Here is a 12,620-nt window from a genome sequence, read left to right as displayed (position 1 = left end):
GCCACCAGGCCAGCGGCAGGCAGGTTGGGGGCCATGGCAAATTTTGGGGTGGCAGCAGCCTCACTCCCTGCGCCACTGCTGCCTGCCTGGAGTGCCGAGAAGAGCCTGGTGCCACCACCAGCCCCAGCCTTGCTTGCAGGAATGAGGCGGCGGTGCTGGGAGGGGGGCTGCTGCCACCCCAAAATTCACCATAGCCCCCCCAACCTGCCCGCCGAGCACTGGTGATAGCCCAGTGCCGCTGCCAGTCCCAGCCTGCAGCGGCAGCCTTCTATCGTCCTGTGTGGAGATCCAGGGGTCCGTGCCCCCCACCAGGAAAAGCCCAACACAGCCCACAACCCTCCCAGGGGGTACATAGCAGCAAGAGCCCTGCCCCCCTGCCCCATGCCCACTTACAGTTCCCACCGCTTTGCTGCCTGCTGCAGCCCTGGGAGCTGCCGACGGGCTGCGCCACATCCCCTCTCCTTGTCCCTTCCCTAATCCCAGCTTTACTCCCTCCCTCCCTCCCTCATCACAGTGGGAACGTATCCCTATCTGTTCTGTTGTAACCTGGGTTCACTTTATGCAAATTTGATGTATGCGCCGTTCTCCAGGAATGCATGCACCGCATAAAATCGAGGGAAACCTGTACACAAATCTGCAGCCCTGGTTCCAGACTAGTTCTGTGAAATCTAGTCCTGAGCAGTTTAGCCCTGTGGAATTTCCAGTGCTAACATTTTTGGGTGACTTTTGCTAGAAACTACTCGAATGATCTTTGCAGATAGGAGGGAGGGAGAGAGAACAGCTGGCTCCCTGAGAGGCCATGAACAGCAGAGCTCCAGTTCAGGCTGGACCACACAAGGTGGTGGGGATCACTGCTACCATCACTGCTGTTGCCAGTGCTGAAAGCTTGGGCTTATGTAGCAGGCTCGGGGTCGCCTGACTCTTCACTTCCACTTGCTGGGTCATCAGGCACTTTCGGCACCTGGACTCAGTGGTCATCTTGTTTCACATCCTCACCCTGTGTGCAAATTGCGGCAGCACTGGGAAGCCCACCAACTCTGACTGTGTGATAAAGGCAAAGTGAAGGAGCATGTGTGTGTAGAGGGAGAGATGGGGCAGGGAATTAAGAAAGGAGGGAAGGAGGAAGTGCTGACCCGAGAAAACAAACAGGAAGGGCCATGTCCGCACCGGCTGGGGTGAGGGTGGAGAATGAAGGTAACAAGAATAATGGGAGGAAAGGTAGCAGTGAGAGCAGACCCTAAACCACCCAGTCTCCCTAGTAACAGGGTGAGGGCCCTGTTACAGGGAACCATGCATTACCTGTCCTTGAGAGCCATAGGCATTTAAGTAAGGATTGTACTGGAAGGGCTAAGCAGTCCAGCCTATTTCCTTTACTGCTCCCATTCTCACCCTAAGCAGATCATATATTTTCTTGGGCTTCCAGTCCTTCTTGGGCTTCCAGTCCTGCTTGCTCTGCCTAGCCAAGTGTGAGATCCTGGCAGGAAGTGCTTTGCTGTTGGGAGACCCAGGGATTCCTATTGGCATTCAGCCAGGACACCCCAGAACAGCCTTTCTCATAGCATATGTCACTTGTGCTTTGGTGTCAGCTGGGAGCTGTGGGTTCAGGGCCCATGGAAAACAGTGAGAAGAAGAATGAGACAATGTCTGGATCCTAAAAAAGCTTCAGCTCATGCAGACCCCAGTAGGGACATGGTAGCAACCTAGAAGCAGCTATCTTTGGCCCAGGATCTGCTCTGCAGTTGAGGAGCAAAGATGGTTTGCACCAAAGATTAATCACTTTTGATTTGTTCTTTTCCAGATGTGGATGAGTGTAGCACTATCTCCAGCGTTTGTGATGGCGGTGAGTGCACCAACACAGCAGGCAGCTATGTGTGCACATGTCCACGGGGCTTCATGACCAGCCCAGATGGATCACGCTGTATTGGTAAGACATCTAATTCCCAGAAATACGGAGGGGACAGGTCATGTTGTATAGAGACCCACTTGATTCACCTCAGGAGCAAGCAATTTGTGAGATATATCTGCCTTCAACTTTTTTGTACTTTCGACAAATAATGGGCCTTGTCCCCTCACAGTTTAGATTCAGGCAGCAAGACCAGTAGTCATACTGGTGCCCAGCAACTAGGGCTTTTGTGAAATCCACGCCCCCCTCCCTCCCCACACACTCATGCACACCCCCTGAGGGAGTTCTCAGTGAAACACCAGGGCCCTCCTTTACATAAGAGGCAGCTACAGCAACCAATTCAAATTCAGTACATCAACCCTTTTGCTGTGTGGTATTTTAAGGGGTGAAAATTCCTGTCTAAGTGTGTGCCCTACACAGATGGAAAGGACTGAATTATGTTTCCCTTCACATGCAGTTTTGCAGCCATATAACCAGCATTTTGGGAACTTATGCATAATTGGATATTCTCTTAAACAGGCAGTGTGGACATATAAGTGCCCACATGGCTACTGGACAAGCACAGTCAACTACAGACTGGTCAGGAGGCTATAGATTAGCATAATTTATCATAAGTCCCAGGAGAGAGGAGGACAAGCCTCCTATATTATAAGTGCTAGTGGCTCAGTAATAAACATATTTACCCAGAAAGCATGAGACCAGTTTCTAGACCCCCCCAATGGGGGGGATATGAACCAACATGCTCTGATTTCCCAGCACAGTGCCCTAATCACCAAGCCTTAAGTCAGGCATTAGCTAGGCCTTTCTGCATCACTTCTTTTGAAACTGAGTTACTACACCTAGCATTTAGCATTCATTGGATAAAATGGATGGAGACCATCAAGGAAGCATCTACCTCATTGGATGCAAGAGTCCAGGCCAGAGCCCATGGTCTGCTGCCTTCTAAAACAACATCTCTGGACCACATACCTGCTGACTTAGTGTCTCTTTCTCCTGGCTCTACATAACTCCCTCTTTTGGTTGCCCAGGGGACCTGCAGTGGTTAGAGCTCTGAGGGTGCATCTACACATGCAATTAATGCAAAGCAATAAACTCCAGTGCATATCATGTGAGAGTTTATTGCTCCCACGTGTCATGATTACACGTGTGCCCGGGACTGCAGCATGTTGAACCGGGTTAGAGCAGCCCCAGCTGGCAGGGGATTTGTGGGGGCCAGCCAGCCAGCTCAGAGCTGTTCCAACCCAGCACAGTGTGCTGCAGAGAGGCTGGCTGGGGCACAAGGATGTTTCAGGGCAGGGCAAGCCAGCAGGCAGCCCCAACACTGAAGCACCCTCATGTCCTAGCCAGCCCTGTCAGGGTCTACTCATGTTTTGCTGTGCAGTAAATAACACCGCCACAGGATAGTACTTGCATTTACAAGTACTAACCTACGGCAGCATTTATTAGTTTACTGAGACCTAATTGAGTTGCATGTGTAGATACAGAGACTTTACTGCAGAGCTAATTAGGCAGCTCTGCAGTAAACTTCTCATGTAGACACACCCTGTGTTGGTAAGTCAGAGAGCTATAGGTTCACTGTCAATGTGTAGGGAGTGCACATGGGTGCACGTGCACCCCCTGAGTGTGGCAGTGCACCCCCTATGAAAAGGTGCTGCTGATACTGTCAGTGATGCCTGCAGGCGCTTGCCACTTGCCACACCCCCCTCCTCTTCCCCCACCGCCACCAACACTGCCAGCAGTGTCTGCAGGCCATCAGCAATCCCCGCTGGCCACCACCAACACTGCCAGCGGCATCTGCTGGTCAGCACTCACCACCCCCACCCCCGCCATGGGCAGCGCCAGCGGGAGCTTGCCGCTTACTGCTGCCGCATTCCCACTGCTGCCGCCGTGCTCCCACCAGCGCCGTGCCCCCACCCCCAGCTGCCAGGGGCACGCATCATTCATGCATAGGTTCAAATCCATTTTGGGTGAAAGAGTCTAGAACCTGTCTTCTACTTCCAGGGTGAATGCCCTAAGCACTGAGCTGTTGGGCCAAACCACATGGGTATTTGTATTTAACATGTATTTAACACCTGCTACTCATGGATTTTTTTGCCAGGTACAATCCCATGACTTTCACTTATTCCAGTTGTGTGTACCTGCCTAGCCAGTATGGCGCCTACTCAGTAGCTATGAGTAACTCCATAATGCATCAGTAATAGAATTGCAAACTGGGCATAAGTGCCAAAAAAAATACTGCTTACACAGCTGTAAAACTGCCATTTGAGTGTAAAGTGAAATAGAGTTCTTCCTAGAGTGGCTTTTTTGTTTTTCTTCTTTCTTAGACCACTGATAGTAGTTCCTAAGTCTTTACTGGCCCTGAGCTAACAAACTTAGCCCTGTAGCTTAAGTAGGTGAGATCTATGCTCCAAACTGAGAGGTATACATCCTCTACTCCCTGAAGCAGTGTAAACACTTCAGAGAAATTACACACACAATGGGCACATCTACATGAGACACTAGAACCACAGTAGACTAGTTCTACTATGCATTTGCTTATCGCAGCAAAAGCCATGCTCATGCACAGTTGCTCAGTAGAATTAATCCACTGTGCATTAACGTCACCTAAAAGATGTGTGCTGGCGCTATTGTGCAGTCATTCTGATAATGGTGCAATAAGTTATTACCTGTTATTACAGGTATTAAACTTAATGCACCATAATTACGGCACATGAATGCATGTGTTGATGTGCGAAGTTTGTGCCAACTAACAGTAAAAGGGCATCCAAACATGCTACACAGAAAGCCCAGGCCCTTGTAGCCTTAAAGATTAATTCTTGTGACTGCATGTGCCATTTACAGCTTTCTGTTCCCAGTATTTGATTTCTGGATACAAAATGTCATCCAGGACCATGTGGGAATTGCACGTGCCTATTGACAGTCATTGTACTGCAGAACTCAGAAAGGCATATCTGGTGCCAGTGAGACCAACTTTGACTTCAGTGTACCTGCCTACATGAGGCACCAGTTTGGCTGAATATGTGTATAACTTCAAAGTTTTTTGAAAGTGAATGGAGTTCAGGAAAGATCAGATTTAGGTCCTGTCATACATGCAAACCTTAGAGTCTAGAGCGAATCTTGTGTTTACAGAATGAATTTTTTTCCCAAGATCTGTGAATATTTGATGGTCCATTTCTCTAAGTAACAGACACCAGTTTCTATGATAAACACAGCATCTCCCTATTAATTGTTCTTAGTAAGGACACTCGCAATAATAGAAATAAATTTCAGAATGTGTCTCAAAATGCTGGAATCTAATTCTTCATAAGTGAGGAAAAGACGCAATGATTTTTTTTAAAGGCAGAGATAGAATCAAGCTCAACCAATTACAGTTTTCTATTGGAAACCTTGGAAAACAATGGTTATTTCATGCCCAATCTGTTTTATATCCTTAGAACCTGGATTAAAACTGGTTATGTTTCAGTCATGAAAAGAAAGCATCATAAAGTGTAACTCAGAGTCACCTTGTTAGTGCAGCTAATGGATTTTGATAGAAATTAAATTCCTTTTTTCCCTTTTTTCCACATGTAGGCATATGCAAGTCAAGTCAGGTGGGGTGGGGAGGGGAGGGTAAAGGCTTCTTGGTGAAACCACTGAACATTTAATGCCTTTCACGCTTGTCACATGCTTCAAGAAATACAAAGTAAATAAAATTAAGACCTCAGTGTTTAAAAATAGTCTAATGCCTACTTGGATGTAGTTGTCTGTGACTGAATTGAAATTCAGTACATCATGCTGCAGCAATGTCCCTGAACTAATATAAGTTGTTATTGTGCTGTCTTGATCTTCAGTTGCCGTCCCTGGATAAAATGCAAAGGCAGACAAAGGACCACAAAAATGGTGAAAAGTCATTTTAAAATTCACTTTTATTGAAATATCTACCCAGGTTTGTTTGTCAGGAAGAATCTGATTCTAACTTGCGATCAGAATTAAGACTGTGAAATAAATCTTTTATGGCATTTGCCCACAATCATTGCATTTATTTAACTTCACAAAGGACTCTCTTTCAGACTTCTTCATCCTCCTGAAAGATGTTTCCTCCAATTAGCTTTTTAAATTTACAAATCAAATTGAAAAATAATGATTTTCCAGCTGAAAATGTCCTTTAAAGTGAATTTCTATTTCTGCAAAGCAGCTGTGGAAAAATTAGGCCTTTCTTCCTGAGACTTGGCCGCCCTCTGCTTTCTGGGTCAGAACTGTTAGAACTGCTCCTAATTACAACAGTTTTTATACTCCTGTTAGTAGTGCCAGGCTAAGAAAGCATGAGTTGGGCTTTTTCTATTCTTGGATATCATTGAATAAAACTCCATCATGGGCAGGTTTCATTTACTGCATAAATTCTTGACATCAGCACAAGTTGCCAAGATGTTGCTAAGGGCTAGGGCTGTGCGAAGCTTCGGTCCTTGATTCGATTCGGCAGAGACTTGGCCCGATTCAGTGGCTGAATCTCTGAATCCAAATCAAATCAGGAGACCCTTTAATCTCTCTGAATCAATTCGGAACCCTCCAAATCAATTCGGAGAGATTCGGACATAGAGACTACTTTAAATGGTTTTTCTACATACCTCTAGGTAGCAGGGGGTTCATGAATGCTGTGATGGTGGGTCAGATGGAGCATCCCACAGAAGTGCAGGGGGCTCCCCAGCACCCTCGGGAGCAGACCTGGAAGTGGACCAGAAGCACTTCCAGTCCACTTCTGGGTCCACCGGGGAGTGCGCAGGGCTCTCCCCCCTGTCCCCCCTGCCCTGCATCTCCCCGGCTCAGCAACTGGTGCCTCCTGGGTTGGGGGGGCACCCGGAGTCCCCCCAAGGCTGATCGCCAAGCCAGGGAGGCATGGGGGCCCCCTTAGCACTCTCAGCAGCAGACCCAGAAGTGGACTGGAAGTACTTAGTAATTAGTACCTAGTAATTAGTCCTAAGTACTAATTACTGATAGCTAGTAATTACTAAGTACTTCCGGTCCGGCTCAGTGATCAGCCATGGGGGGACCCTGGGTGCCCCCCCCAACCCAGGAGACACCAGTTGCCGAGCCAGAGGGCATGGGGTGGGGGGTGGCCCACGTGCTCCCCAGTGGACCTGGAAGTGGACGGGAAGTGCTTCTAGTCCACTTCCAGGTCTGCTGCTGAGCACACTGGGGAGCCCCCTGTGCTCCTGTGGGATGCTCCATCTGCGTCAGCATCGCAGCATTCACCAGCCCCTGCTACCTAGAGGTATGTAGAAAAAACATTTAAAGCTGTGTCTATGTCTGAATCGCCAAATCTTTCCGGATCTCTCTGAATCAATTTGAAGGGTTCTGATTCAATTCGGAGAGATTAAAGGCTCTTCTGATTCAATTTGAATTAGGAGATTTGGCCACTGAATCGGGCTGAATCTCTGCCTAATCGAATCAGGGACCGAAGCTTCACACAGCCTTAGTTTCTTCCCTCCAGAGGTGTTAACAATGCTTGATCTACTAATTGAGCTAGCCTTTCTTCTACCATTATCCTGGTAATTTTTCTGTGCTCTTCTCCCAGGGGATTCAAACCCACAAGAAATCAGGCAGGGAGGGGAGGGGCAGGGTTAAAAGCAGGCCTGGCCATGCAGTGGCTGAAATGCAGGGGTCAGACAGGAGTAACTTGCAAAGTTTAGGCAAAGACGTTAGTAACTGGAGTGACCCTTTCCTGGGTTATTCATTGCAGCATATGATGGAGGCCTTGGGAAGCAGAGCCAGTGGTGCAGCCAGAGTGGTGTAAAGCCAAGTATGGACGGATGCAGAGGGACTGGTCCTCCCAGGAAGGGGCACTGCAAGCGGCTATAATGAGTCCTCCCCTGATCCCAATTGTTAGTTTCTATATGTTGACAGTGGAGGGTACTGGTGGCCAGTTATTAACATGCTGTGAGGAGGGGAAGAGAATGGGAGAAAGGTGGGGCAGTTGTAGTCCTGCCCCCATCTGCCCCATGGCTGGTGGTCGTAGGGGCAGGGGGAACAGTATGGAAAGGGCTCTGAGGGGAAGGGGCTGCTAGGGCCTGTGAGGGACTGGATGGAGGATCATGACACTAAGGAGTTGAGGGGGAGAGGGTTATGGGGTGAGGAGGAGCTGGGACATTTAAGGGGTTCAGGGAGATATAGGGCAGATTGGATGTGTGGCTAAGCGAGGTGGTGGAGGCTATGGGGCTGAAATGGGGGATGAGATGGGTTGGGAGCAAGAGGGATTGTGGGAGAAGGAGAGCCAAGTGGTGTGAGGGACTTCAGTAATGTCTGAGTACTCAGGGGGTAAGGGAGAGCTCAGCACTGTCTGAGGGGTCAGGAGGGCTGATGCCTGATGAGTACAGGGTGCAGTGGGCTCATGGGGGAAGTGAGCGGGCAGGGTAGGACTGACTGGGGCATGACGGGATGGTGGGGTCTGATGGGTTTGGGGCATGGTGGGATGGGGCTGAGGATAGGGAAATGTGGTTTAACAGGACATAGCCAGAGTAGAACCACCTGTGGTGGCAGGGATGATGGATGAAGAACAGTAAGGGGCAATTTGGGGCCACATGTCAAGGGGACCCATGCATTGGGATGCAGGGAGCAGTTCTCTCTGTGGCCACAATGCGGGGTTATGGCTGTAATCACCTGGCACCAGGTGAATGCCCCACCCTGGAGCTGGCAGCCAACCCACCACGGCCTCCGTTATATTTGTTTTTGCTTGGATCTTAAACAGAATAATATAGCACTGGGCCCCTAACATAATAGTAAAGCTTCTAGTTTCTTTTTAATTGGAGAAATATGCATTGTATTATTTGATGAGGCATCATTCATACCGCTTGCACCACGCCTTTAAAATTTCTTGATCTGCCCAGGGTGTACCCTCTCTTTGCAGTAGGGAAAATGACAAATGAGGTATATGGGCCCCAGAAATCATAGAATTTTTAAGGAAGGAATCTGGGGAAAAAACATGAGTTGTATTCAGTTTGCTTTATAATGGAGAAATGGTGCTTCCAGTCTCCTTTCCTATCTATGAGCCATAATCCGTGGTCTACCATGCCAGTCTTCCCACTGAGTTATGGGGATAGTGCAGTGAGGGAGCCCCTGGCCATGGTGGCAGATACAGTTTAACTAAGTGGCCCTCATCCATTTCAGAATATCCTGATTTTCCAATTTGAAATTGCCTTTCATTTAAAGGCAAATAATGAAGAAAGCTGTTGCCTATAAAAGTTTGTGTCTTTCTGAACCAGTTAGTATAAGGTACCACCCTTCTTTGCCTTCTGTCTTGCTTCAGAATAACAAGGATAATCTCCTCTCTTTTCATTTAAAATGTCATTTCATATAAGAAAAATATATATATGCATATATATGTAAGTGTGTGTATTTATTTATTTATGTAATGGTGTGTGCGCACACACATTTGATATGCATAAAGAAATATGTATATTTGTTTCTGTTCCACTTTGGAATAGAAAAAATTCAAACATAAAGAATTTTCTACACAACAAAAAGGTCAGTCCTCATCCAATACTATTTATTTAAGTCCAGTGTAGCTAGTTTGATTTACATGGCTTTAAGGGAGCATTAGATTCAGAGCATCTTTTCTACTAATGTTCAAGAAATAATCCCCTTGCACTTTGATTTTCACTGTCTGGTTTTGCTCCAATTTTTTGTTTGATCCTGTGGGCTTCTTGGTTCCTGTGAGTAGGGATCTGTGGAGGAGAGAGAATCACTTACCCCTGACTGTTCTTCCCTGGGAATGCACAACTTTTATTCCTCAAAAAAGCAATGCAGCCCTTTCATTAATAAAAAAACTTGCTTTTTCCAGTTTTTTTCTCCATTTACAGTCAAAACCTTAATTTCCAAAATTGAAATAATTTAATTTAGAAAATCTTCAGTTACAGAACTTTCACATTTTGAGTTTTATTTATTTATGTATTTATTTTAATCCATTTCTGCATCATATTATTTTGACTCTTCCTACATGCCACCAAATACAGTTCAATTAATCTCTATTCCCAAATGGGAAGCATGTATTACTAAACTCTCAGGATCTCTATGATAATTTTTGGCAGTATTGTGCAAGCAGCCACAGCCTTTTTATCCCATTTCCCTAACTGAGGAACTGCTGCCTCGAGAAACAATGACCTGCCTTTATCTCTCCCAGCCAGGTTTCTCTAAGATCAGGTGGAATTTTGTGCCTTGAAGATGATATGATTCAGTGAGATTGCTGTACAAATCTGTCAAGTTAATGGTTGTATAAATCAGACAAAATAACACCATGCAGGCCTACAACATGTATCTTCTGAAACATGGGAGGTCTTGGCAAGAGGCCAAGGATGGACTAAATGGACTTACTGTTCTTTCCATCCATCTCTGTCTCTGCTACAGGTCAGACCAGCCAACTGGGAAGAAAATTAGTTTTGACCTTATTTTCTGAGGGAGACTTTTATGAACAATAAAAGCTTCAGGAAAAAGCAAATAAATCAAGTATGTTCAAATTAATAAGGGATGGATCTCTCCCTCCACTATACCAACTCAGCACTGCCTAAGCAACATGTCTGCCTGAGGGAACAGATGTCAGCACAAGCCCAGCACCCTTTCTTGGTTCACTGGCCTGCTATTACAGTGTAGGATATCTGTGTACATTGAGGAAGTTCTACTAAAGAGTGAGATGGGGGTAGGAGAATAGAGCATCCTCTTCAGAGCACAGCATGGGCCCATGGCAATACATCACAGCGCTGTGCCCACTCAGCAACTTCAACCTACTTGCTGGTTCTAGGGAGAGGTTTGGCTCAATCTGCATCCCTTTCCTTAATTAACCTTTTATATGAAGCATGGTATCACTTGCAGCTTCTCCAAATGCTTCATCAGCCTGCCCTAGTCTGCTGTGAAGCAGCCAGAGCCTTGCCCAATAGGCCTGTGCGAGTCCGCAGCGATCCGATCCAGCTTCAGATCCAGCCGCTTTGGATGGCCACGATCCGATCCGGAGCTCTGGACCGGGTTTCCACCTCGATCCGGCTGAAGCCGCTCCGAAGCTTCGGAGCCGCCTCGGGGATCCGGCCATAGGGTATAATGGGGAATCAATGAAATATCTATAACTTTGTTGTTTCTTGACCGATTTGGATGAAACTTGCAGAGATGGTAGCCTCTTCTGCGAGCATAAAACTTGCCAAGTTTCAAGAATGTTGTTATAGGGGTTTGGGGGGAACTGTACCCCAAATTCTTGAAAGCCAAACTCATGTCACAGCTGTGCGTCACACCACAGGGGGTCAAAACTGCAGGGCTGGTAGCTCTTACTGAGGCCACAAAGCCTGCCAAGTTTCAAGGAGATCCATACAGGGGTTTGGGGGGAACTGCCCCCCACGCTGTGGACAAGCAAAACTCATGCCATGGGTGACCCTGCGTGTGTTAAGGCGCAGCGGGGTGACAGCTGCAGGGATGGTGGCCCCTGCTGTGATGCCTGCCAGCTGTGGAGGAGATCGGTGCAGGGGGGGTTCTGGGGCCCTGCACCCCTAGCTGCTGACAGGCAAAACTCATGCCAAGACTGTGTCTGTCTTGGGGCAGTTGATTGTCTGTATTGATGCTTTTATTTCCTTAGCCTGGTTGTGTAGGTGCTAATTGATGCTCGTTAAGTTGTTATGTCGTAGCCAGGTCCTGTGTATTGAGCTGATTCCTGAGGCCCTGGGTGAATCATGATTGATTGATTGATAACTGGGAACACAGCAGCGTAGCAGCCAGGCCTGCAGCAGTGTCTCCCCTCCCCGCCCCAAGCCAGACACAGTCAGTCCCACAGCGCCCATGGCACGAGTTTTGCTTGTCTGCAGCTTGAGGGGCAGTTCCCCCGAAACCCCTGCACTGATCTCCTTGAAACTTGGCAGGCTTTGTGGTCTCAGTAAGAGCTACCATCCCTGCAGTTTTCTCCCCACTATTTTGTAACGCCTAGATGTGACGTGAGTTTTGCTTTCAAGAATTTGGTGTGCTGTTCCCCCAAACCCCTGCACTGATCTTCTTGAAATTTGGCAAACTTTATCCTCTCCACAGAGTCTACCACCCCTGAAAATTTCATCTAAATCGGATGAAAAACAACAAAGTTATAGATATTTTATTGTTTCCCCGTTATACCCTATGGCCAGATCTCCGAGGCGGCTCCGGACTGCTTCGGGGAGCCGAACGAGGCAGCGCTTCCACCTGGATGTGCTGCTTCAGACCCCGAAGCCTCCAAAGCTTCTCCGGATCCGAAGCTCTGTCCAAAGCCTCGTGCAGCCCTATTGCCCAAGGAGAATGAATGGCAACTGTTTAATAATGATTCTTACATCCAAAGTACCAGGGGTGAGTTGGTGTCAGCACTAGTATTAAAAGCCAAGAGCCCCTGGCTCCCTGTCCCATGTTTTGTCTTTTTTCCTGGAAGAAACTCCCTATCTATAAGAAATGATTCATTAGCAAATTAGTGCAATAAAGTGGTTTAAAAAATATGTCTGATACAAGACCCAGTTGGCTTAATCACTTTGGCTTTAAAAAGGGGTCACCATCCTCTGCAAGTCACTGAGCTGTGATTAGAGATGGAATGTACATAGAAGCCACAGATCAAACAGCCCCAGTGCAATTAATTTCAATTATATTTCAGGAAAATGTCAACCTGCTGGCAAATGCAGCTATAAAACCATTAAAAACAAATCAGACTGGACTTTCCCCCTCATTAGTTTACTTCAATAACCAGGGAAAGCGCTGA

At 47.3% G+C, this 12,620-nt stretch overlaps 1 protein-coding gene across 1 annotated transcript in view; it reads left to right on the top strand.

Annotated features, from left to right (window-relative positions):
• FBN3 (fibrillin 3) overlaps positions 1-12,620 on the top strand; it is a 271,545-nt gene that overhangs the window by 144,362 nt on the left and 114,563 nt on the right. Inside the window, exon 9 of the mRNA XM_014520884.2 lies at positions 1,799-1,924. Coding sequence (XP_014376370.1) covers positions 1,799-1,924 — 126 coding nt within the window. The remainder of the gene's footprint in view (positions 1-1,798; positions 1,925-12,620) is intronic.

The sequence above is a fragment of the Alligator sinensis genome, unplaced genomic scaffold (genome assembly GCF_000455745.1).
Source record: "Alligator sinensis unplaced genomic scaffold, ASM45574v1 scaffold103_2, whole genome shotgun sequence".
Taxonomy (NCBI): domain Eukaryota; kingdom Metazoa; phylum Chordata; order Crocodylia; family Alligatoridae; genus Alligator; species Alligator sinensis.
The sequence above is the reverse complement of the archived record's forward strand: the minus strand, read 5'-3'. Positions and strand labels throughout refer to the sequence as shown.